This window comes from Berghia stephanieae, chromosome 4 (assembly GCF_034508935.2).
Source record: "Berghia stephanieae isolate SIO BIC M18660-M18661 chromosome 4, UCSD_Bste_1.3, whole genome shotgun sequence".
In the NCBI taxonomy this organism is placed as follows: domain Eukaryota; kingdom Metazoa; phylum Mollusca; class Gastropoda; order Nudibranchia; family Aeolidiidae; genus Berghia; species Berghia stephanieae.
In genome coordinates this window covers 16,522,525-16,549,665 of record NC_088363.1, presented here as the reverse complement: position 1 = coordinate 16,549,665, position 27,141 = coordinate 16,522,525, and the positions used below count along the sequence as shown (strand labels likewise).

General features: G+C 39.0%; 2 protein-coding genes across 6 annotated transcripts in view; one reads left to right on the top strand and one right to left on the bottom strand.

The window, feature by feature from the left end:
- The window catches only part of LOC144970114 (carbonyl reductase [NADPH] 1-like), a 20,276-nt gene extending 15,641 nt beyond the window's left edge, over positions 1–4,635 (bottom strand). For both annotated transcript variants that reach the window (XM_078909349.1, XM_078909350.1), the window contains exons 1-2: positions 4,509–4,635; positions 1,321–1,402 (exon numbers count right to left, since the gene is read on the bottom strand). In XM_078909349.1, coding sequence (XP_078765475.1) covers positions 1,321–1,402; positions 4,509–4,529 — 103 coding nt within the window. In that variant the 5' untranslated portion in view covers positions 4,530–4,635. The remainder of the gene's footprint in view (positions 1–1,320; positions 1,403–4,508) is intronic.
- A 7,464-nt stretch (positions 4,636–12,099) lies between these two features.
- The window catches only part of LOC144970111 (carbonyl reductase [NADPH] 1-like), a 33,009-nt gene continuing 17,967 nt past the window's right edge, over positions 12,100–27,141 (top strand). For 3 of the 4 annotated variants that reach the window (XR_013644904.1, XR_013644905.1, XM_078909347.1), the window contains exons 1-2: positions 12,105–12,262; positions 26,856–26,937. Coding sequence is in view for 2 of the 4 variants with exons in the window: in XM_078909347.1 (XP_078765473.1) it covers positions 12,242–12,262; positions 26,856–26,937 (103 nt within the window). In the remaining 2 variants the exon portion in view is untranslated. Of the gene's footprint in view, positions 12,263–26,855; positions 26,938–27,141 lie in introns of all 4 variants that reach the window. The other variant, XM_078909346.1, reaches the window with a different exon arrangement.

Sequence of the window (27,141 nt, the reverse complement as noted above, 5' to 3'; positions counted from 1 at the left end):
TTGTAAACATTTGAGTTAGGGGACTTGTGTGTGTGTCTGAATGAGACTGTTAATGTGATCTCAAACTTACACTGATACTGTGCTCTTGGAATCTACATCTGTTCACTATTTGAACCCTTCTCTTTTGTCTTAGTCTTTCTCGCTTGCTTTCACTTTCTTCCTTATTACTGGCGCTGAAACGACCTAAATGTGTCTAAAGCGACGTAAACCCCTTTTTAAAAAAATCTCGAGTGTCGCATTCGAAGGTTTGAATTCAATTTTCATTACAGTACTCGCCTGGTTCTAGCACGCTCTCGGGAGAAGTCAAAAGCGTGCTAGAATCTGAGCGGGCCGAAATCCGATGCTCATGAGAGTTGACAACTTACTATAAATAGATAAATGAGGCGATAATGCTCCAGAGTGCTTTAATGAAGAGCGTGCAAGAATCCAGGGAATACTGTATCCAGCAAGTTAATCCCGACAGAATCCCACTTTGAGACAGTGGATAAAATAAATATAACAGCTTCAAAACAGAACAAAATACCTGGGTGGGGTTCCTGGCCTCCCTTGGTGGGCAGAAAAGCATTTACTGACTTCTATCCCCCTATATATGTTTTCCAATAATATGCTTTCTGTCTTTGTCTTAGAATGAAATTACTTTTTTTTGTCCTGGCCCTGGCTGGATACATTGATTGAATGGGAAGCAGTCAAATATATAAATAGTTTTGGGAGACGATATTTTTGGTCCTGTAAATCATCTCTTTGTTATGCACTGTATTATTTTGTGTTTTTTTTTTTGTCTTACATATATGATTTGTAAACATTTGAGTGTATTCCTCTTCGTGGGATCCTGTGCTTGTCAAGCCTTGTGTCTGGATGAGACATTTAGGTGATGTCAAACTAAGTGCACTGATAGTGTTCTCTTGAAATCTGCATCTGTTCCCTATTTGAACTAATTCCCCTTTGTCTTACTTATTCTTGGGTCCTTTAATTGTAATTCTAGAACTTTTTACTATCCCATTTTCTGGCGCTGATATGACCTAAATGTGTTGCGAGCGCCGTAAACCCCTTAAAAACAAAAGAAAGAAGAACAAAATACAAAAACACGGAACGTTTCGGGTTCAAAGCCCTTCTTCAGCCAACAACAAAAAGAAGACAATGAAAACAAATATACATTACTAAAAAGCAGATCGAGATGGGGTTTGAGCCCGAAACGTTCCGTATTTGGTATTTTGTTCTTTTTCGAATGGTTATTATATTCATTTTTGTTTATTCCTTTTCCCGGTCCACAGCTTCTAGCAGCTTAGTATAGTATCACTCTGCTTTAGTTCAGCCACTTACATGTCAGAATAACATCCCCGTCAAACTGTTTACATAACGCTCTAACTATGCCAAATCCTACGCCTTTGTTTCCTCCGGTTACCTGGTAAGAAAAAAGAGAGAGAGAGAGAGAGAGAGAGAGAGAGAGAGAGAGAGAGAGAGAGAGAGAGAGAGAGAGAGAGAGAGAGAAAAAAATAAAGAAAAGAAAAGAATGAGCTAAAGGACGTTTTCCTTCCTTCCTTCCTCACGAATCAATGTCACATGTGCATGTTTTGATAATGTCTTGAATGAGGGCAGATTTTAGGAAAATTCTTTACAGCCATTTTTTCTTCCATAATTCATCTTTTTAAAGTTTGAAAACGTGATCATTGGGCTTGATGGAGCCAACCAGATGCATCAGCTGATCCAAGATCATCTATTTCCTCTGATGACCTCCCCTCTTCTACCATTTTCTTTAAACCCAAGATATTTTTCTGAGGTCTCATGATGTCTCTTCTTTAATTAATTTAACCAAAAGCGTTGTATCAGGGATGTGAATCAAGCGTACTCACTGATACCTCACCATTGGTGAAACAATAAGACCTGGTGCCAAGTAAAATCAAAACCGGCATTTTATAAAGGGTAAATCACTAAACCAGGAATTTCGAAATAAATTGGGATCACTCATGAATACAATGAATTGTTAACACATTAGATCCTCCTGTCTAATTCTAAATTAGGCAACAAAATACTTTGTGGGAAGTCGAACTAAATATAGAAGGAACGAAGTTGACGTCATTCAGCTCTTTAATGATAATAATGATGATGATGATGATGATGATGATGATGATGATGATGATGATGATGATGATGATGATGATGATGATGATGATGATAATAATAATAACAATAATAATAATAATAATAATAATAATAATAATAATAATAATAATAATAATGACAGACAAGCCTCTTCCACTCATCATGGCTTCTAATTAACTGCAGATGTAATCAGTCGTCTCTGCCATACACAGACAAGCTTCTTCTATTCGTCATTGACTCCCAACCGATTTCATCAGTCTTTGTCCTTCTCTGACAAACCACTTTATTTTCTCAATTTGAATACTTTTTTTTGGTCCAAATATCAATTAATTTATATGTCGCTAAGTTATCAAAAATTATATCAGACCGATGACTTGGTAGACCTGTGGCATCTTTGAGACAGTTTGACAAGCTTTGGGATGTTTTAATTGAATGATCTTTTGGGGCAATGTTTTCTGTGCAATATGTAAAAAGAATTGTATTTTGTCTCAGTACAGCATTTCTGTGTTTTGTGTTTCCTGATGTTGTCAACATGTGCGAGATAATTCTACTTTAACTGTGACTTTTTAATCCACAATTATGACATATTAAATTAGCTGTCCTTTTCTATGTGAAAATTAGTTACTAACAAACATAGATTAGGAAAAAGATACAACACCACATAAGTCTGAAAAAATAAATTTAATATCGCCTAACAGGCGTCATGTCCCGTCCGACGTGTTAAATGTTGCTGTTGGCCAGGGACCCATTGTAAAGCGCTTTGAGCACGTTTAGTGGATATTGCGCCATATAAAAAAAGAAAAAAGCTCTCTATAAGACAATCACGATATCATAGACTGGAGGTATATTATTGTCTGCTTGTAGCGCTCGTGGATTACAAGGCCATTGAAGAACCAAAAGTTATAGGAGACCTCTTCAAGGAAAATGAAAATAAACAGAAGGAAGGGAATCTCATAAACAAGTATTAAGTAATCAGTGTTGGGCCCTGGTGTTTCTCCCATTCACCGCCGCAGAATCTCCCGCAACATAATTATATCGTCAATACTTTCTTTCAGGACGTGCGCATGGCAATCAACATGTCACGGCTATCCAATGCTCATTCAAACTTGATGCGACCAGGGAACAAAGGACATTTTCATTATGACACCCTATTTTAATTCTGATTTTTACACAACTCTCTGTCATATTGATAGAGGTTTTAACTCTCTCCTTACCAGCCATTTTCAGGATTTTCCCCCAAACTTCACACCCAACAAACACAAATATATTTTTTATCACTCAAACACAATAGCAGCAAGTTCTTCCGATGCATAATTTCTTTAGCAAAACGTGCTCTACAACACACTGTTAATTTTCTTTAAATTTTATGATGTACAAAATAAATTTGATAAGATAAATGTTGGCTGTATCGTAACGAATGTGACGATTTTCCTATAATTGGTAAGGAGAGGGTTAAAATGAATATAATATTGTGTTCATCAAATTCCTGTTGGCGAATGTGTTTTTGTTCTCTTTGACTCTCTCTTTGAAGTGTACTCGTGGTAAGATTTGCATTTATTTTTACATCTAATTTATTTGCAAAACATCAAGTTATTGAAATGAAAATATAAGAAATGACCTTTATAGTGGTTTTGATTTCGTACTGGTTTTAAGTAGCTATGTTATCATCTTTTGGTTTTTTAATGTATATGTATATAATTATACATATAAGTGTATATATATATATATGCCAACTGACGACTCGGATGAAAGCCACAGAAACATATGTTTTGGCCACATATAATATAAGTGAGTGATCCCATTTATATTTTATATTAGCTCTAACCATTATTATCGATCACTTTGTCCTACGTGTACCACCAAACTCATATATATTATATATTATATATATTATATTATTATATATATATATTATAATATATATAAATTTATAAAAATATATATATATATATATATATATATATATATATATATATATATATATATATATTGTGTGTTGTGTGTTTGTTATGTGTGTGTGTGTGTGTTGTTGTATATTGGGTGGAGTTATGTAAATTGTTATATATATTTATTAATTTTGTCCATCTTTCTCTCACTCTCTCTTCTTCCCTTGCATGCACGCATGCACGCACACACACACATACACACACACGCGCACACACACACACACACACACACACATATACACATTTTTACCTTTCATGTTTTAACTATAATGCCAATGAAATATAACATATTTCCTTTTCTTGTTTACCTCAAGAAGACCAAAGGCCGAAACGTCGTTTATTTTGTTTTGTATCTTTTATAAGAGTTAACTTTACTCCCTTTATTTTACCATACATTTTAAACAATATGAAAATGACCTCGAAATGAAAACAAAAGGAAAAGTTGAATTGTTCTACACTCACCACGGCTACTTTGGGGGCCATTTTTGAGTCCGTATCACCCGATGTCTTTGAATGGAATGCTTGACCACTCTATCCATTCTTGACCAGTACACACATACGTGACCTTTAATGTTTACACAGTAGTGTGCTTGTAAATCGTTGAGTCACCCCGGATAATCTAGAGAATGGGGACGATCTATATTGTATTATTACCATCTGCCAAAGTCGATGTGTACATATTTGCAGGTCTGATAACTGATAACCCAAATTGTTATGGTCTCATTGTTGTAATGGAAATACTGTCAAACCGACGCAAAATAGTGTCCATTACTTTAATGTTAAACCAAGCCCATAATTGCGTCCGATTATCAGACCTGAAAATAGATACACAGGGGGCTCAAGTCATTGGACACGTTGCAAAATATGGTCATATTGAACTACATAATAAAGTGTTCACAGCGTTCGAAATAGCCAATTTTACAACAGGTTATTTTGTTCAGCTTGACCCATGGGTATGTTTACAACTTTCATAAACAAAGCAGCGTATTTCCAAAATATACTAGACATCAAAATGTGTATACACCAGTTTTGGTCTGATTTAAAAGTCACCAATTCAAAAAATGCAAACAAAATCTGGTGGAACTGATTTTCATTCCATTTCTTTTTTTTTTTTTTTTTTTTTTGGTCGGTGATTTGATAGTCATAAGACAGATTTATAGCTGGAGCCAGGATCATTAGTTGAAAGTTAGTAGGTAAAGGGAGGTAACAAAATGAAACTTCAAACATGAATGGCATTCCAACAACTTTTATTTGTTGAAAACTTAATAGATAGTTACGGCCACTTACGAAATATTTGATAGTCAATATCTGGTGTGTTCTTCATTGGCATTAATCACTGCAATGCATTTCCTTCGCATAGATCCTGCGAATGACACCAATTAAAGTTGAGGGCTGTTGTCCAACAAATTCTTGAGAGTTTGAATAGTTCACCATTGTTTTGTTGTTTCTTTTTTTTTTTTTCTTGGAAAAAAAAAGGGCGGGGGGGGGGGGGAGTTGTGGATCCACCCCACAAACTTCCCAACCAATAATGCACCAAATATGTTCAATAAGGTTTAGGTCAGGGGAAACTGCGTGCCATGGGCCTATTTTCATGAACGAGGACTAGATTTAGCTATTTACTAGTCTGGTAAATGACTAGCTAGTCTTGAGCCCAAGCGAAGCAAGTGTCTAAAAAATCGGATTTCATGAACGCTTTCTAGTCTCGGACTAGCTAGTCTCTTGCCTATAAGTGGGCGTTGTAAGGACGGTGACTAATTCGGCTTTATTTTGTGTGGGTAACATCACGCTCTTTAATACACGAAGGCAGGTAAGATAACCAGCCTTCATACTTACAACGCAAAAGATTTCCAATGAGGAAATTAGCAGCACGTGCGGTATAACCAATATTTCGTTCGTTTTATATTTTAACTTGATATTGATTGTCGGCTGTTAGAGACTGCAATGATGTCCATCGTCGACTGTCAATTCTATATTAAAGCCAATGGAAGTTTGATTGAGACTCGATGTAGCACGGAGATTGAAACTCAAAGATATTGAACCGAAACTGTTTGTTTGTTTGTTTTTTGTTTTTGTTTGATTTGTTGGGTTTTTTTGTGTGGTTTGTTTGTTTTTTTTTTTTTTGTTTTTTTTTTTTTGTTTTTTTTCTTTTTGTTGTTTTTTTTTTTTTGTTATTGTTTCTTTTTTTTTTTTTTTTTTCTTTTTTTTTTTTGCTGTTGTTTATTTTATTTTTGTTTCAATTTGTTTTAAACTTTCATTGTCCCAAATATAGACCATGGACATCATTGAAGTCTGACCCACAGACGTCTCATTTATCTGTGGTCTGACCTACTACCACTACTACTACTACTACTACTACTACTACTACTACTACTACTACTACTACTACTACTACTACTACTACACTACTACTACTACTACTACTACTACTACTACTACTACTACTACTACTACTACTACTACTACTACTACTACTACTACTACTACTACTACTACTACTACTACTAATCATTACTACGTGGGCAGAGGAACCGGGGAAAATCCTAAAATGGGTAAGTCAGGGTAGAAAATTTGTGTTCGAGTACTGTAGATCCAGAGGATCTGTGCTGTGTATCGTTGAGCATAACACTTAATACAGTCTAGGGAGCTATGGTCCTGTGTGAACTAACCCACACCCTTATATTCGTTGTCAAGTAAAACGTCCATGTTTTCAGAATACTTACGTACCAAAATGTGTTACTCGGTAGACTCTACCGACTAACTAGAAAAGGTAATAATCTTCATTTATTTTCTTGCATCTGAGACACTCCCATCGGAATTTTATCGTAGACTTATACCAAACAAGATGTCCTATGAGCACCAACTCGACGCTATGGATGACATCTTCCACAACGAGGTGTCAAGACCCCGTTTGTAGTGGAAGCGGGATAGTTGATTATGTCAAAACGTTATCAATAACATCAAAAGAGTGGAGCCCCGACTATGGCAACAATCCAGCCCTTCAATGCCCGACGGGGGGTGATCAATGGGAAAGGGCGTAATTGCATCGTGACGCGGCAGTCCAGCAGTTTCAAGATAGTTCATGAGTGCGGTCGTCATTTGTATCGTTCTAGCCCTACACCATCTTCATTCGTCCTTACTGTATCATTCATCGTGTTTTGTTGATAAAGGGGTAACCCGAAAGGTCTATAGTATCTGTCTTCGTTTAATAAACTGTTTACTGAAGCTTACATTACAATACTTAATGTTATTTTTTAAACCAACGTACACACATTAGTAAGTCTGATAATTACGGGCTTGATTTAATAACATTGTTGTAATTGATAATACTAGGCTTAACTAAAAAGTCTTGACGCCTATTGAATATTTCCGATTGTATCACTCACCAGTATAAACTATACATTATAACATTATAATGTGCATAATATAGATATTCTTCTATTAGGTCGCCAAATTTTGTTTTGTTACTATTTCTTGATTTTAATTTATCTCATTTGAAAGACTCCTATTCCAACAAGTGGTCGAAGAAAACACACAAAAATATGCGATAAACAGCGCGTTGTAGATGAGTTCCTTACTGTAAAGAGAGACGTGCATCCGTAACCATTCATATAGATAGAATGCGCTTGGCCAAGGAGTTCACAACATTGCCATCCGGAAGTATAACGGACCAACACACAAACTCTGTGTAACCATGAACTTTTATAGTCTGGTTAATACAGTTTAGTGAGAACAATCCACAAACGCGGATGGCAAAAACAATAACAAAGGCCTGAGTGACGTCATCTGCATACTATCTATACGGCTTAAAGTGTTTATAGTGACTCGTGTCTCGTGTGCTGGTATTCTTATCTAACAGTTCAAAGGTGGATTAAGTGCTTTACTGGAACTGATGCTGTTCCTCCAACAGTAATGAGCAGGCTCGCAGTGGTCGTCCACAAACTGCATCGAGCGAAGCAAATCAAGAATAAATTAACAAACTTAATCAAGAAAATCGTTAGATAAAACAAAATGACATTTTGCAAATGCTTATCATTTCATAGGGCAGAGTAGAACAAATCGTTCGAGAAATTCTGGGTTACAGAAAGGTTTATGCATTCAGAGATTCAGAGAATGATGCTCGCAAAAACACATGCCCAGATTGAAAGAGGAAATTATCTTGAAGTCGTAGAACACCCCTCTTGCAGTTTCGAATTAGCTCCACGTAATTTGTTTCCTTTTCTTAAGACTTAATAGACACTTCAAGGGGGGTAAATTTTAGCAGTGATGACGAGGTGCGGGCCCAGGTGACTCGATGGTGTCGAAGTTTGCCACGGGAAATCCTCTTTGACGCCATGCAATAACTCGGGTGCGTCGTTGGCGGTTCTGTGTGAATGGGAACTGGGAACAGTGACTATGATGACATTTTAATAGTGGTAATTTCGTATCTATCATAGATTAAAAAATACAAGAGCGGCGTCAAGACTTTTCAGTCTACCCTTGTAGTTTGCGTTGGTTTGAGAGTATTTTCATTACCATAACTAGGTGCAAAGATTAGCATGTCGGATAGCCCGAATTGTTGCGGACTCATTGTTGTAATAGAACTTTTCTCAAACGGACGCAAAATATTGTCCATTGCAATAAAAGTTTATCAAGCCCAAAATTGCACTGTGCTACCCGACCTGAAAGTGCACGTGGCCCGTAACAATTTGGGTTATCAGGCCTGCAAAAAAGTGCACGTCGTCCTAAACCACTAGAACTGTTGTTATCGGCAAACTCGTCAAATCGCATTACTTTCAACTTGTATGACAATATAATATAGATCTAGTGTATTTTTTTTTTTCTTTCTTTTACTTAGATCTACACAGGATGACTCGGCAAAAAGTTAAGTGTGTAACCCACCCGCCACCCAACTGTATGTGATATAGATAGAATGCGCTTGGCCAAGGAGTTCACAACATTGCCATCCGGAAGTATAACGGACCAACACACAAACTCTGTGTTACCATGAACTTTTATAGTCTGGTTAATACAGTTTAGTGAGAACAACTCACAAACGCGGATGGCAAAAAACAATAACAAAGGCCCGAGTGACGTCATCTGCATACTATCTATAGATAGAATGCGCTTGGCCAAGGAGTTCACAACATTGCCATCCGGAAGTATAACGGACCAACACACAAACTCTGTGTAACCATGAACTTTTATAGTATGGTTAATACAGTTTAGTGAGAACAACTCACAAACGCGGATGGCAAAAACAATAACAAAGGCCTGAGTGACGTCATCTGCATACTCTCTATACCTACCAAGGGTCATGGTCGTTGACCTTTGGTTTGTCGTCAATCATAAATGTCCCACTTTGTAGTAGTCGATACTGCATAATATAGAGCAGTAAAGTTAGGTGCCCCAAACGTAAACAATAACAAGTTGCTAGTGATTTCCGTTAGGGACCGGAATAATTTACGCACAATATAGGTCTCCCAATTTTGTAGTTTGAGTTGTAGGCAATACACTTTCAGTATTGAAAATATGTTTACATAAAATCTAACAATTGCAGAAATAATAATATAAGGCTAAATTATTATGAAAATCAGGCTCCAAATAATTCTCGTTTTGTTCACACCAGCGCAATAATTTGCTCTGGTCTAAAAATAGATAGACTGTAACTTTTGATAAATTTTAGAAAATTTTACCTTTTGTTCCATAAAATATCCATATCTAGACATTATTTGATGCATGATCGAGTATTTATGAATATGTGTTTCTTTTGCCACCTAACAGCCAAATTTTAAAGGTTATTTTTTTTCTATTATTTACATTGGAACGTGAGCTGTCAAGACAGGAACATGTGGTTTGCCACGTGCTTCTCGACCTTTGTTTACGTTTGGGGCACCTAACTTTACTGCTCTATACAATCAACATCATGTATTTGATAAATACTAATCGACAGTAAGTACAACAAAATTAATCAAATATTTTTGCAGTTTAAAATTACACAATGAGTCCGGATTTAAGAGAAGAAATGGGAATGGAGAGAGAAAATGTAAAAAAAAAACGAAGGAAGAGAGAGAGAGAGAGAGAGAGAGAGAGAGAGAGAGAGAGATAGATAGATAGATAGAGAGAGAGAGAGACAAAGATAGAGACAGAGAGAGAATGAAAGTGGGCGAAGGGAAATATATATATATATATATATATAGTTTTTCATCTCTTCTCTCTCTCTCTCTCTCTCTCTCTCTCTCTCTCTCTCACACACACACACACACACACACACACACACACACACACACATTTACAAATTTTCGCCTATATTATTATGACAATCTAATATAAATATATATTATGTATTCTGTGTTTACTTGATAAAAGCCAAGGGCCGAAACGTCGTTTGTTTTGTGTTGTTAATTCATGAGTCAGATTTACTCCCTTTATCTTTATCTCCATAAACAATGTCCTATACTTAAAAACGTTCAGCATGGCGTTGGAAAATAAAGAAAGACGATCAGTTGCAGCGCGATAAATTAGTATATATATATCATTCATAAAGTTTTAAAAGTGCTTAACAAGGGACCCAGGACAACAACAGCAAGTTCAACGGGTAGACTTTGCTTACAGAGCACTATTACAATCTTTTTCGAAAGAGACAACGGCGTTGTCAACGCTGTTACCGGTTTTTGCATGAGGTTGCAAATCATTCAATATTGTGTCGCTCATTCCGGGGCTATAAGGTGAGGCAGTTTACTAGATTCGTTTTACCAGAGTTGCCTACTTGAAATTTCAAAAATTCGTAGTTTCCAGAGGAAAAAAAAATAACAAGTCACGTTAAATAAATTTATTTGTCCTTAGCATGATCCAAATATGCCCCAAAGTCCTGAATATAGGAACTAAGATTTCATTTGTAACAACCCTTTCCTTTTGAACAAGATTTATTGAGTCAAAGAAACGACTGCAGTTCTGTAGCTGGGGCCAAAATTCGTATTTCTATGAATTTTTCGTAGTACTTGGCACCAAAATAATTTTTTAGAGCAGTAAAGTTAGGTGCCCCAAACGTAAACAAAGGTCGAGAAGCACGTGGCAAACCACATGTTCCTGTCTTGACAGCTCACGTTCCAATGTAAATAATAGAAAAAAATAACCTTTAAAATTTGGCTGTTAGGTGGCAAAAGAAAGACATATTCATAAATACTCGATCATGCATCAAATAATGTCTAGATATGGATATTTTATGGAACAAAAGGTAAAATTTTCTAAAATTTATCAAAAGTTACAGTCTATCTATTTTTAGACCAGAGCAAATTATTGCGCTGGTGTGAACAAAACGAGAATTATTCGGAGCCTGATTTTCATAATAATTTAGCCTTATATTATTATTTCTGCAACTGTTAGATTTTATGTAAACATATTTTCAATACTGAAAGTGTATTGCCTACAACTCAAACTACAAAATTGGGAGACCTATATTGTGCGTAAATTATTCCGGTCCCTAACGGAAATCACTAGCAACTTGTTATAGAAGAGTAAAGTTTGCTGCCCCAAACGTAAACAATAACAAGTTGCTAGTGACTTCCGTTAGGGACCGGAATAATTTACGCACAATATAGGTCTCCCAATTTTGTAGTTTGAGTTGTAGGCAATACACTTTCAGTATTGAAAATATGTTTACATAAAATCTAACAGTTGCAAAAATAATAATATAAGGCTAAATTATTATGAAAATCAGGCTCCGAATAATTCTCGTTTTGTTCACACCAGCGCAGTAATTTGCTCTGGTCTAAAAATAGATAGACTGTAACTTTTGATAAATTTTAGAAAATGTTACCTTTTGTTCCATAAAATATCCATATCTAGACATTATTTGATGCATGATCGAGTATTTATGAATATGTGTTTCTTTTGCCACCTAACAGCCAAATTTTAAAGGTTATTTTTTTCTATTATTTACATTGGAACGTGAGCTGTCAAGACAGGAACATGTGGTTTGCCACGTGCTTCTCGACCTTTGTTTACGTTTGGGGCACCTTCCTTTACTCTTCTATTGTTTATGTTTGGGGCACCTAACTTTACTGCTCTTTAGGTAGTTCAGTACAGAAACAATATCGATTGCCGCCCAACCATTACGATTACGAAACCCGAAACTCGAAACCAAAACACCGACGACAGACACTGGACACAACCTTTACTACCGTGGACTAATTTTTTAAAAAGATTGTTGGATCAAAATGGCGTTTAGAGTTGCAGTAGTGAGTAGCTGATTTACTAACAAGGGCCTCTCTCTCTCTCTCTCTCTCTCTCTCTCTCTCTCTCTCTCTCTCTCTCTCTCTCTCTCTCTCTCAGATATTTATTTCAAAAATAAAAATCATTTATCTCTTAGCTAGGGCTTTAGATATCTATTAAACTTACTGACTTACTGAACCTTACTGTTTTCTATCTAGGATTTTTTAAAGGCATGAGCTTTTATTATATAGGGCAATCAATATGTGCTCAAATTCAAAGCGCTGTAGTACAAGGGATACCTGGCCCTGGCCAACAGCAACACTGTAGGCTGTAGGACTAGACATGATGCCTGTTGTTACTGTTAGAGTTGGACGATATTACAGTTTTTTCGGACAGAGACAACGCTGTTAACGGACAAGTACTCATTTTACACCTGAGCACGATGAGGTGTGGGGAAGATTATTGTGATAGGTTGTTGTTGTTGTTGTTGTTGTGAGTGTTTGTCATGTCATGACTGTCAGTGTCTCGATCGAGCTGTTGTGAGTAATCTTCATGTTGTGTTCGTTCACTGTCTCCCGCGTAAACGTGACGTCATCATTTCTACCCTTTAAAAGCTCGCGACACCTTTCATTCTTTCTCTCGACTATCTACAGCCTTATTTGAAACAGACATATCAACTATCTTCGCCCATCGTTGTATCTGCTACTAAGACTAAGATCCGATCCGCCATACTTTTGGTATGTTATAAAAATCAGGCTAGACCGGGACGATTCCCGAAGTGCTCTAGAGCAGTTTTTAACCGCCCATATATGTCCTTTACATATATGGAGAACGCCCACTTCGGTGGAGACTTTTTCTAAACTTTTTCCTTATTTTTTACATCGTGAACGAGATTGGGAAATCCGTTCACGACAATTGGCGCTGCGACTAATTTCCGAACCCTGCCATTTTTAAAGTGTATGGTAGCACTCAGTGCACGGGAATTGACTTCTTCAAGGTAAAGAGTTCTTGTAAACAAATCAGAATTATGAATCTAAAAACTTGTTTCATCTGATTGTGTTGTAAGTATAGCGCCTTGAATTGAGTTCCCCTGGTTTAGTTGTGTTTTTTCATTGCTTAAACCAGAGAGGAAAGCCGTTTATAGGGGTTGGCAATTATTTTTGAACTGGCGAAATTACGATCTCAACTCAGCTCAATTTTTTCATCGAGACTTCGAGCTCAACTTTCGTTTATTTTTGCCAATAAAATTGTGCAATTGTGATTTCTATTCAACAAAATGGAGCAAAATTGGTGAGTACAATTCAATAATTTTACTTGAAAGTGCATGAGGGCTTAATCAATTCACTTCAAAGAATTAGCCTGGTGAACCATTATTGGGGTCATGGTTTTCACTCCCGCACTGATGTCTCAACTAAGATTGGAATTCAACCTGCATGTGAGCTAAATTATTTGCATGTCTACTTAAATACTTTCCAATATTTGACATCAACAATACTATTTCTGTGAATAATATACAAATAATTGGCGCCAAGATTGTTGCTTAACAATCTCACTGTGCTTTTCTAAACAAAAGGTAACAGTAACAGTATCATCTGCCTTTATTTAGATGATCAAAGTCAAAGCTTAGGCAGCCATGTAAAAGTGTTTCTACTCACCAAACACAGAAACTATTTTCCAGCTTTACACGCTCCTAAACCCCCTATATATTGGATGTTTCTCTGAACTCTTTACATCCAGACTCTGTAAACATATCCACTTGCCTTAGACACCTGGTCAGTGTCTAAATAGGATAAGAACCACCTCTAACCCTAGCCCAGGGATTAAACAGTGAAAAAAGTGAAATCTGTCAACTGTGGTGTAGGTGTTGTATACAAGTGAGAAGGGATCTGAGAGTATTCCAAGTTTACAGACTTTATCATTGCTTTAATTGATTTGCATCAACTGGTCTGTCATTTTAACTGAAATAAATAATTATCATATTTCAGTTTAATCCAAAATGGATGCAAAGATAATAATTAATGTCATTACTGCTAAGGACCTTTTAAGGTCATCTCGTATAAGCAAGCCTTTGGCTAGAACCCTGCTTGACATTCGAGCACGTAACGGTTTACTCACTAAGGAGGATGTGATAGATAAGATCAGTAATGGTGACATGTTAGAACTTTTTGATTTTTCGGTTTCCGAATCGTGCATTTTTGAGAAACCAGGTGAACATGCCCCTGGTACCTCTCGCGACAGTTCCCCAAATAGAATGGATTCGAATGATAATGCGTCTGGTGCTGGAGACAGACGAAGGGAACTGTCTGCGCAGCAGACCCCAACTAAAGCTGCAGGTTCGTATCCTGAACATGACGCTACTAGCAATCCTCAAGAAGGTGCTAGTAGTGTTGCGAACCCGACATTTTGTAACAATGCGAAACGCACCATTCGTAATACGTGGCACGATCAGCCTACCGAAGACCATTACCCAACATCCTTTTTGGCATCCGACCGCGAGCGGGTTCCTTTCGTTCATGAAGCTAAATTTTGTCAAAATTACATGGACAAGGTGCCTTACTCTGAATGTCCTGAATCTATAACTCACACATTGGACCCACCCTCTCAAGATTTCTCAAACAAGGGTCTCACATCAATGGGCCCGCAAAGAGAGGATTGTGGATATGCAAGAGACAAAGTAAGGCAAACCCGCCGGCTACCACGAAGAAAACCATCTATGAGAAGAACCTTAGAACAGGAGGATGCTCTTATTGAGGCAAGCATGCACAGGGAAAGACGAGGATGGAGGGATGAGACTAGTTACATGCATTCCTACGAGGCCCCACCTGCGGATCGCAATTCCACGGATCATTATGGAGATATGAGCAGTGGAGGCCCACTTATGCCACCCCCGTCCAAGGTACAGCTGCCTAAATCTATCTCTTTCAATGGGACAAAAAGATGGGATACGTTTGAATATAATTTTCAGAACTTTCTGAATTATCATAATATTCAACATCTCCGTGACAAACTATTTTTCCTGGGCCTTGCCCTGGAAGGAAAAGCAGCGGATTATCTCTCACGGATCCATCAGTCGATAGTCTTTACAGACATACGAGATGCATATGACACCCTGAGAAATCGATTTGGTGATCAGCAGCTACAACATGCAACTCTGATACAATTCAACAGCACTACGCAGGCTGAAAAAGAAGATGTCTTAGACTATGTTGACAAGCCATGGGAGTTGGCACTGCAGGCATTTCCTGGACAGTCCCCCCGCAATTTAGAGTCCCAAGTGGTAGCCCATTTTATAACAGGACTATATGACGTGAAGGCAGCCCAATATATTGCATGTCAGGAGTGCACCACGATGGACCAAGCCCTGAGAACATATAAGCTTTTTAAAAATTCTCAGCAAGTTGGTTGGCGTGCACGAAAGGATAGACCAAGTACCAGCAACACCGTGCGGTTCAGAGAGCCCTCTATCCAAGCGGTGAATGTGTACGATGAAGAATCTGGGTCAGAATCTGAGGAATTGGAAGACTATAGCCAAATTAGAGCAGTGACTCACAACACGAGCATTAAGACAGCTGGTGTACAGAAGAGTGTTGAGGCAATGTTCAAAAAGATGTTATCAATGCATGAACAAACCCAAAGTAAATTAGACACTCTCATTACACTCCAAAGTCAAGTCTTGGAAGTTATGCAAAGAGGCGCTCGACGTTCCCAGCCAAGATCCCGCTCCAATTCCCCATCATCAAGTGCCTGTTTTTCATGTGGAGGTCAAGACCACTGTGCTAGAGACTGCTCCATGACAGGTCGCCAAAAGGAAGACAAGGCGCCAAACGGGCAGGGATCAGTTTGAGCCCGGAATTGATCCCAGTTCAAGCAAGGGCAATTAAAGAGGACCCAGTTTTTGAGGCACAACACAGATATAAGGCTATGAGCAATTTGTGCCCCTACTCTTCTGACTGTACTAATTTTATGAAACATGAAGAAACTAAGGAAAAACCTTGCCCAGCAGACCAACAACGGAAACCACAATGTATATCGGTCTAGCCAAGATCCAGAACAGATTGTAAAACCTTATTTTAATGAAGAATGTATCTGTATTGCAAGGTTACAGTCAGAATCTGCCCTTAAAGTACAATGTACAATTGAAAACGTCCCTGTACAAGCAGTTGTGGATACTGCAGCAGATGTTACCATCATCTCTGAAAACACCCATAACAAAATCCTACCCACCCCCACTTGTACGAAGTCCATGAAGATGTTTGCAGCAGGTAAAGATCAAAGCTTCTCTGCAAAATTAGTAGGGCCACTACACTTGCGATTGGGAGAGATTCATCTGCTAACTCATATCGATGTTGCTCCCATTTTCGACCCAATGCTATTAGGAATAGACCTGCTGAGGAAATTAAGGGCAAAGATTGATGTGGAAAAACAACAATTATTTTGTCAAAATCAAATTATTCCTCTTGCAACAAATTCGACTGAAAGTGTAAGTCCCAAGTGTGACATGGCACAAACAGGTTTACCAGTGGATGATGGAGACCGAACAACTATCAAGATTGCCATTCCCCACAAATTGATCATACCAGCCCAGTCAGAAGTAATCACTAATGTTGAGTTAAACTATCTGCCCAATTCACAATTTATGTACCTGGAACCATATAGAAATCTGCCAATTTCTGTGGGCCACACCCTGCACGTAACCAAACCAGTTGTTACAGTGTGCTTGATCAACACAGGTGATGAATGCTTCCTCAAAAAAGGGACGGAAATAGGACAGTTGCTTCCCCTGGAAGCAAGAGATATATTTGAGGATGACGAAGATGACTGGCTGAATTTAACAGAAGTGGATGAACTCAGCAACCCCATGACAGAAGCGGAGGGGGAATGCGCCATATCAAGCACTTCCTGCCAGCCGATCCAACTACCAGACAAACTTATAGATCTCTGGCAGCGAGTTACGTCCACTCTGGGAGATGAGAGACTAGGTAAAGTTGAACAATTGCTGTGGGAATATCAAGACATATTTGCAGCTAGTGAATTTGACCTTGGTGACTTCCAAGCAATGCAACACCACATTGATACAGGAGATGCAAAGCCCATTAAACTAGGCTTGCGACGCACCCCCGTTCACTTTACCAAAGAAGATGAAATGTTAGACAAGATGCTTAAAGCAGGGGTAATACAACCCTCGGCTTCAAGCTGGGCTGCGGCGCCTGTACTGGTACGGAAAAAAGATGGATCTGTTCGCTGGTGCATCGACTACAGGGCACTTAATGTTACCAAGAAAGATGTTTTTCCCCTACCTTTCATGTCTGATTGCATCGACGCATTAGACGGTAACATATGGTATTCAAAGCTGGATTCCAATTCGGCTTATTGGCAGATCCCAGTCCATGAGGACTCCAAACACAAAACAGCATTCCGTACACGCCAAGGACTTTTTGAGTTTAACAAACTCCCATTTGGACTGTCCAATAGCCCAAGTACATATTCCAGAGTAATCAACCTAGTGCTAAGAGGGTTAAACTGGAAAAGAGTACTAGCCTTCCTTGATGACACCCTGGTCCTTGGAAAATCTTTTGATGATCATTTATCAAACTTAAACAAGTGTTTCAACGCTTCCGACAATTTGGACTTAGATTAAAGCCAAAGAAGTGTGATCTCTTTCAACAAGAAGTTGAATTCCTGGGAAGGTAGGAAGAAATGGCCTGGAACTAACAAATGCTTCCATTGGAGTGATTGAGAACTGGCCCCCACCAAAGTCAGTTAAAGATATCGAAAGATACGTGGGGTTAGTAAACTTTCACAGAGCATTCATAAAAGATATGGCAAAAATCATGGAACCACTTACCAGGCTGTTGAAGAAAAAGAACAGCAGCAAGCTTTCGATCAATCGAAGTCGATCCTATGTACCCCGCCTGTTCTAGCGATTCCCATGTCCCAAGGCCAATTTATACTGGACACTGATGCTTCTGATTTCGCTATAGGTTCAGAGCTCCTCCAAATACAAGAGGGAGTAGAGAGAGTCATAGCATATGGAAGTTTTACTTTAACATCTCAACAAAGGAACTACTGCACGACACGGAAGGAATTGTTGGCAGTTGTTAGATTTACCAATCAGTTCCGTCACTATTTATTGGGAAAAGAATTGATATTGCGCACGGACCATAGGAGTCTAACCTGGCTGATGAATTTCAAGAGACCAGAGGGTCAACTCGCTAGATGGTTAGAAGCGCTGAGCATCTTTTCCATGAAAATTGAATACAGACCTGGGACCAAGTTAAAAAACGCAGATGCACTCTCCAGACCACCTAAGACCGACACACCTTGCCCACATTATGCAGACATGATAAACCTGAAGGATTTACCCTGCAGTGGATGCAATTACTGTACCTGCGTACACGGGATGTGGTCAAAATTCTCAGATGACATTGATGATGTTGTCCAGTTACCTATCATCAACTCTGAAATCAAAAGAGCACCCAGGTGTGAAGAGAGATTGTCATCTGGAATTCGCATTGTTGTCCGAGATCTCTCAAGTGCTTGTCCTCACAACCAGATCAATTCAGAAGAAATATTCACAAATACTAAGCAAGAGTGGAGAGAAGCACAAGCTGAGGACCCCAGCCTAGTGTTTTTGGTCAACTGGTTCAAAGACAAGACAATACCACGCCAAGCAGATCTCAAACTGGCAAATGCGGCACAAAAATTTTACTGGCTAAACCGTAACCTTTTCTACCTGCAAGACATCATATATAAAAGGGGTACGGATGAAAGAGACCTACTAGTGGTGCCCCCAAAGTTTAAGCAAGAGGTCTTAAATCTATGCCATAACATTCCCAGTGCAGGACACCAAGGATTGCAACGAACGAAATTGAGGATTAAGGGATCCTATTTTTGGCATAAAATCTCAAGGGATGTCCAACAATATGTTCAAGGCTGCTCATTATGTAACCAAAGTAAACATAGAAATAAAAAACATCGGCACCCCTTGGTGCAGAATCATGCAGGTATACCTATGGAAAAGGTACATATTGATTTTCTTGGGCCCTTGACGAAGACACGCAATGGTAATGAGTTCATCATGGTGATCATCGACCAATTCACGAAGTGGATTGAGTGCATACCCTTACCATCACAAGGAGCCGAAATCACTGCAAGAGCAGCCGTGAATGAGCATCAGATCAAGGAAGAAATTTCGAGAGTAGCCTTTTTAAAGAAATGTGTCGGCTTCTCCACATTAAAAAGATGCGAACTACCGCCTATAGACCCTCAGCAAATGGCCAGGTAGAAAGGATGAACAAGACGTTGATGGCAGCAGTAAGAAGCTTTAGCCGCTCGAAACCCAACACCTGGGATGAATGTGTGCCACTAATTGCTTCTGCTATCCGCAGTTCAGTCAATCGACACACAGGCTACACACCAAACAGATTGATGCTAGGAAGGGAGCTGACAACTCCAAGTGATCTGGTGACACCTGGACCCGCAAGAGAACATGAACTCACTGAGGAGCATGTCATAAAATTACAAGAGAGCCTAGAGCTGGCTCATGAGACTGCTAGAAAAACCCTAAGGACAGAGCTTAAAAGGATGAAACGTGACTATGACCTGAATATCCACGTTCACACCTTCAAAAGAGGCGATGCTGTGTACCTCTTGAATAGGAAAGGTGGAAAAACAGTGTCAAAGAAATTGAAGCCAGTTTGGATTGGCCCCGCTATCATCATGACGGTTTTTTCCCCTTTGTTTATCGAATTAAGCTAAAAAATAATGAACTGAAAGTAGTCAACCATGACAACCTAAAGCTGTGCACTGACTCCTCATTACCGAAATGGATAAACAAAGAACAGCAGTCCATAATAACGGGTAATGCCCTGACCTATTGCCTTTGCAATCAACCCGATGATGGTGATACCATGATCCAATGTGATAACTGTTTTGAATGGTATCACGGGCGATGTATAAATTTAACGAACCGACAAATGGCTCAAATAGGTCAATATCATTGTCCCCAATGCTCAATGTGAATGAAGTAAATTAACTAATCAATCTTCTTTTTATGCACAGCACCATGAACCGCCAGAGTTCAAAGTCATCCAGCTGATGGCGGAATTTCAGGCCTTTCGGGACGCCCAAGACGCCCAGAAAGGAGGGGACAGACATAATGGCAGGCAAGGCAGAGGGAGAGGAAAGGGTAGAGGCCATACCTCCCCATCGGCCCGGGGTAGAGGCCACGCCTCCCAATCAGTCCGGGGTAGAAGGTATGGATCCCCATCAGAACGGAGGAGAGGAAGGGGTAGAGGGTACACCTCCCCCAGGTACAACTCCCCAACAAAATACAGCTCCCCTGCCAGAAGAAACCGGTACAGGCCCTACCAAACCCATACCAGGCCAGAGGGTTCTAGGGACCACCGAAGAGGCCCAAAGCCTGCCTCACACAACGAGCCTGATGATACCAGGGGTCACCCCTCGGAACCACAGGCTAGACGACAGGCCCCTCGACCTCGAACGCCAGATGATACAAGGGATCATCCCTCTGAATCAATGGCGAAGAGGGAGAGCCACTCAGACAGCAGTGGGAATGGCAAGTCGGCCAGGAGGAATGGGGCTAGGCAAAAGCAATTCCGGCTGCTCAAAGAGGAGAATGCAGCACTCAAGGAGATCCTAGCCCACATTCGGAATGACCTGAAGGAAACCCAGGCAGAACTGGCCCGTCTGAAGGGAGAGTTTAGGAGCTTTCAGCCTGACAAGTCAGCAGACTTAGATCTGCTCATGGACTTGTCTGAGCAAGAAGGTAAGTGTGTGGGACTTATTGATGCCCATTTCCATTTGGATCGATGGCACAAAGGGAAAAAGGGTCAAATTGACATGTTAGAGCAGTTACTAAAGTTCCATGTCAACCCCGCCCCCTCAGTTGATTTACCTATCCTGGGTGGGATGATAGTCTACTGTGACCCCATAAACTTTCCCCCGAAAGCGAGCTAAGAGCGCTGAAAGGCAAATTTTCTTAACTTTGGCATTGCCATAGGTATCCACCCTTCCCACGCCACTATGAACCGTAAAGCATTGTCTTATGCTATGAAGGAAGTCAGACGGTTGAGTCAAAATGACATTATCCAGGGGTTGGGAGAAATTGGCTTTGATTGGACGAAGAAGGGGACCCAAGAAGATCAGGAACATGTAGTGGGAACACTCATAACAGGTGCAAATCCCCTAAAACCAATAATCTTACATGTCAGAGGGGAAAGTTTTGATAATCTTGGAACCCGAGCATATATGCATTGTCTAGATTTTCTATCTAAGAGGTTAAGTAAAGAACAATTCCTCCAATTGCACTCCTTCTCAGGTAATGGTGTAGTTCTGGACAAGTGGCTCGGTAGGTTTCCAAATACCTTTTTCAGTTATTCAGGCTTAATAAAAACATTTAAAAGAGAGTAGCTAGAAGCAGTGAGGAAAACCCCAATTAACAGACTCCTGCTTGAAACAGACTCCCCATATTTACCTTTCAATCCCTGGTAAAGCGAAATCACCCACACTACTTAGGGGAATCTGCTAAGGCCATCGCAGATTTAAAAGGTTTAAGCTTAACTGACATCCTTGAATCCAATTTCAGAAATTTTGAGCAAGCTTTCAAGATACAAATAATTGAAGTACAGCATTCCACTCTGTCATTAAAGACTAGCCTAAATATTAAGCTGCACAGAACAGGAATAATCCCTTTACTATTTTGCAGGCTCCTAAGGATACCTCTCCCTTCGTGTATATATATTGTACAGCCATACCCAGATGTGGATCCCTTCCCCCTTTGTATATATGACCGTCCAGGAGGAAGAGTTCGCCCCTGAGGATTTTTTTTTTTTTCGTGTGTTTAGTGTAAATATTCCAAACTACAAATTTTTATTGATTTTATTCAACATAATCTTCGGATTCTCACAAGGTAAGAATTTTCCTTTTTCTCCTTATGACTGTAACTATTGAAGTGATGCATGAATTAGAAGGGGGAGGAATGTGGGGAAGATTATTGTGATAGGTTGTTGTTGTTGTTGTTGTTGTTGTGAGTGTTTGTCATGTCATGACTGTCAGTGTCTCGATCGAGCTGTTGTGAGTAATCTTCATGTTGTGTTCGTTCACCGTCTTCCGCGTAAATGTGACGTCATCATTTCTACCCTTTAAAAGCTCGCGACACCTTTCATTCTTTCTCTCGACTATCTACAGCCTTATTTGAAACAGACATATCAACTATCTTCGCCCATCGTTGTATCTGCTACTAAGATCCGATCCGCCATACTTTTGGTATGTTATAAAAATCAGGCTAGACCGGGACGATTCCCGAAGTGCTCTAGAGCAGTTTTTAACCGCCCATATATGTCCTTTACATATATGGAGAACGCCCACTTCGGTGGAGACTTTTTCTAAACTTTTTCCTTATTTTGTACATCGTGAACGAGATTGGGAAATCCGTGAGTAAAGAGCCTTTTTCCAAGGACTCAACTATGCGCCGAGCGAGGCTCGAACCCAGGACCTTCCTGATCGGATCCGAAAGCGAGTGTCATGAGTCATACCACACAAGACCACACATATATAGACTATAGGATAAAATCGGTTCCAAAGTGGGAGCCCTTCAGAAAGCTCCTTGTGCTAAGGGAAACAACCCAAATATTCCCTCAACTAACCCTAAGCCTAGAAAAAATAAAAGCTATAGATCATCTACGTCTAGATCTAGATACAGTCCACTCCAGATAATCGCAACACCGCGGGATCACAGAAAATGTTACGATTAACCGAAGTTGAGTTTCCTGTCCACTATTTCTACATTTTACACAAATATGGTAAGCTTAAACCAGTAGTTATAACCATTGTTCTTAGTCCACCACAAACTGAGCAATTTGCTTGAAACAAAAACCGTATGACATCTCTGTATAGATTTTGACAATCAAAAGCAGCTTTGAGGCAACCCTAAATCTTATTCATAGTGGATTCACTGTCACTCTTTTGTTCTTAACGTTTGTAACAAAGAGTCTAACCGTGATAAGAAACAATAATCTCTCACCAAACTTGTTGGTCAGAATGCACAATTGTCAATCCCAAATCAAAGAATGTCATTGCTGAGTCTCTCCTAACAAGAGTCATTTTCTACCTGTTGTGTAGACTATGCCCAGCCAAATTGCCTCATCATAGATGACAGCACAAACCCGTATTGCAAAACCCTGCCCTCTTTTGTCTCGAATAGAGTGGTGACACACTACTATAGCATTAAACCCCGCCCACTCTCAATTCTTCAACCTGTCATGATTTCACCCATGATGAGATTGAATCATGAGACAGTGATGATACTTTTCCGCGGATCCTCGGAAATCCGCGGTTTTCTTTCCTTTCCTCGGTTTTCCTCCTCAGATCCTCGATCCGCGGATATTTCCTTCATTTCCTCCTTTTACTTTTTTTTTTAATATAATAAATCTTTAAAAAATACCTCCTTTTTAAAAAAAAAATATATATATATTTATATATAAAATTTCCTCCTTTTACTGGACTCCGGGCGTTTAAAAATTGAACGGGAGAAGGCAATTAAAACAGCCTATAAGCTTCATATAAAGCAATCCAAACAGGTTGGGCCCCCACCTAGAAAGAGGCCCAAAACACACTAACTCTTCAAAGTACTCAAAAGAAGTCATCCTGCCTACTTTCCTGTGGTGCAAGAATGTGCTAGGTGAGTTTTCCGTTTTTCCGAGACTTTTCCTCCTTTTTTACTTTTTGTGAGTATCATCACTGATGAGATTTTGTTTGATTGATTTCATGAATTCCCCTCATTTTGAGATCGAAAATTTGTTGCGATTAACCGAAGTTTGTTGCAATTAACCAGTGACTTTTATATAGAATTAATTCCGTTTCTTGGGAAATGTTGCAATTAACCGAATGTTGCGATTAACCGAGTTGCGATTATCCGGAGTGGACTGTAGTACCTTTTAGCTAACCCTAATAGGAAAAACAGATGCCCTAAGACTGAGACCTTTACTGATTACCAAGACTAAGACCTAGAACTAACCCTAATACAAAACAAACAAAAAAATCCTCTGACCTCAAGCTAATCCTAATAGGGGCCCTACACTATCGTTTTTTGGGACTGAAGTCCCGGTTGTAGGTCTGACTGACGATTTCATCGGCCCTACCCTGACTGTACAGACTGAGGTGCGGCTGAAGTTATGTAGGTTTAACCCTCTCCTTACCACCTGCAGCAAAATCACCACATTTGTTATGACACAATATACATTTTTCTTATTCAGATTTATTTTGTACATCACAAACTTTAAAGACAGATCTCCGCGGGTGGTTGGATGGGAGCATCACCCTTGAATCATATACCTATGATGTTCGCATGGGTGTACGATCCGATAGTGATGTCGTTTCTTCTTCTCTTTACTAGACTATCCTGCTTCTTTGGTTTGTGATTGTATTTTTGACAGGGGATATTTTTTTTCTGTAAATCTTCTGCCTGTTTGTTCTTGGTTATTTATAATTTAGCTTATGATATCTTTAGGTTATGATTTTGATTTACATTTGTACTATTTTTGTTAGATTGCTTGTTTTTTTGTTTCAGCGGTCTCTCATATAACCTCAATTGTGTTGGAAGAGACCTAAAGCAACAAACAAACAAAAAAAAAAAAAAAAAAGACAGATCTCTGTATAATTATTGATAATAATGAAATTTATTTATATTGTGCCCAATCCCCCATACAATGAAGCTCTAGGCGCATAACATCAGTCCATTAAAATATCTCTCTCTCTCTCTCTCTCTCTCTCTCTCTCACACACACACACTGACACACACACACTGCCTCTCCGTCTATTTCTGTGTGTGTGTGTGTGTGTGTATATATATATACTTCTCAGTTCTCTCTCTCTCTCTCTCTCTCTCTCTCTCTCTCTCTCTCTCTCTCTCTCTCTCTCTCTCTCTCTCTCTCTCTCTCTCTCTCTCACACACACACACACACACCTCTCAGTGAGGATGCGAGAGTGGTCAGAACACTGTCTCAGTATGAAAACTGACATGTCTGATTGTTGTTGTTCAGGAGATGTGGAATGATGAGAACTTGTGCAAAGCAGAATTCAGAATATTTGGGATACTGAAACAAACCAGTCAGAGAATATGGAACAACAAGCGTAAAACCTATTACTTCTTTGCAATCAAATGCAATGAGTTGTCATGGACGGGAACTCAACAGAAAAATGTAATATCTTAGCAGAAGTACCACAAGGAACAGTGCTTGGGCCTTAATGCTTTGTGATATTATTAAATGACCTTGGAAACGAATTATCTCCACAACCAAGGCTTGAATTCTTTCGTTTGCAGATGATAGCCTTCTTTTCAGTTCAAAAGATAGCGCAGATCTTGATTCCCTCCTGATGCGGTCAGACACTTTATACTCACGATTACACATTGCATGATCACCTTTTACTTTTACAACATGTTGACTCCATAAAATACCTCAGAATCCATCTCGATAAGAAACTAAAGTGTCAGTCCCATAAAGAACATATCACAGCAAAGGCCAGTAGGATGCAAGGGTTTCTCAAAAGGGAAATAATCCAATACCCACAAAGAATTAAAGCCCATGAGCACACAGTGCTTATCAGGCCAATATTAGAATATGCCAGCGCTGTATGGTAGTTAATCTAGGGTGTGGGACACCTTCACAAGGAAGGACATAGACAAGATTGTAAAAGTACAAAGGGCAGCTGCAAGATTCGCAACCGTATGCAAATCCAGAGTCCTGGGTTTGTCTCTTCCTCCCTCCAGTCACTTGAATGGAAACCATTGAAAAACCGATGCAATGTATCCCGTTTTGTTATCTTACACAAAACCATCAACGACCCAAAATTACCCATTATCATCCCAAACTACATAAAAAGCAAATCAAATAGGTATAGTTGCATGTAGATACAATGCATCACAATTTACAAGAACAGACACAAACACAGCTTTTTACCATGAGCAATTTATGACCAGAATGTCCTGCTACAGGGCATAACAGATGTTGAATGCTTGGAAACTTTCGAAACAGTTTTAAATGCACTCACTCATCAAAGTAATCTGTGACTGTTCCTAATTTGCAGTGATTAGCTCATGGGGCCTTTTTGCAAATACAAGCCATTGAAGATTGAATTTACTGATTGTCAATATACTGTTCCTATTAAGGATTTTTAAAGTCTTTTTGTTTATATTTATATTTCCAAAATATTGTCTCAATTTGTTTTCTTTTCTCTTCTGAAACTCTATAAAGATTTTCTTTCCATATTTATGGACAGTCTGTTCTTATTAGCTATCTCTATATTTTTTGTCTCATGCAAGTATAAATTAAATTGCGTATGTGCTGAGTCATTATTTTATTTTTCATATCTGACATTGAGCTTTCAAAGGAGTGGTATTAAAATCATATTTCATAGCTATTTTTTAAGGTTTCCAATTGTAGGGGTGATATGACACATGAAAAAAAAAAATTACTCAGCATTTTATCAGTAACAATCCCAAAAGAGATAGGTAAAGTTGTATTTACTATATCTCTATTATTAATGTAGTTCTCTGTGCTAAATTTTAATTTATTTTGGTTTTAAAAATTTACTCTCTAGGTAACTGGTGGAAACAAAGGGATTGGATTTGCTATTGTAAGAGCACTTTGTAAACAGTTTGAGGGAGATGTAATCCTAACCTGTAAGTAACCAAATTATTAGTGTTACTCCAAACAAGTCCCTTTGCTGAAAGCTTGATTGACTTAGCCCTGTTTCAAGCTCTTTATGATGATTGGATGGGGATTTTACCAGGGTTGAGTTTTTTCACCTGTCCAATTCTTTCCATATGGCTCTGTATTCATGTTCTGATGAAACTGTCTTGTTAAATTCTTTTTTTTATCCTCCG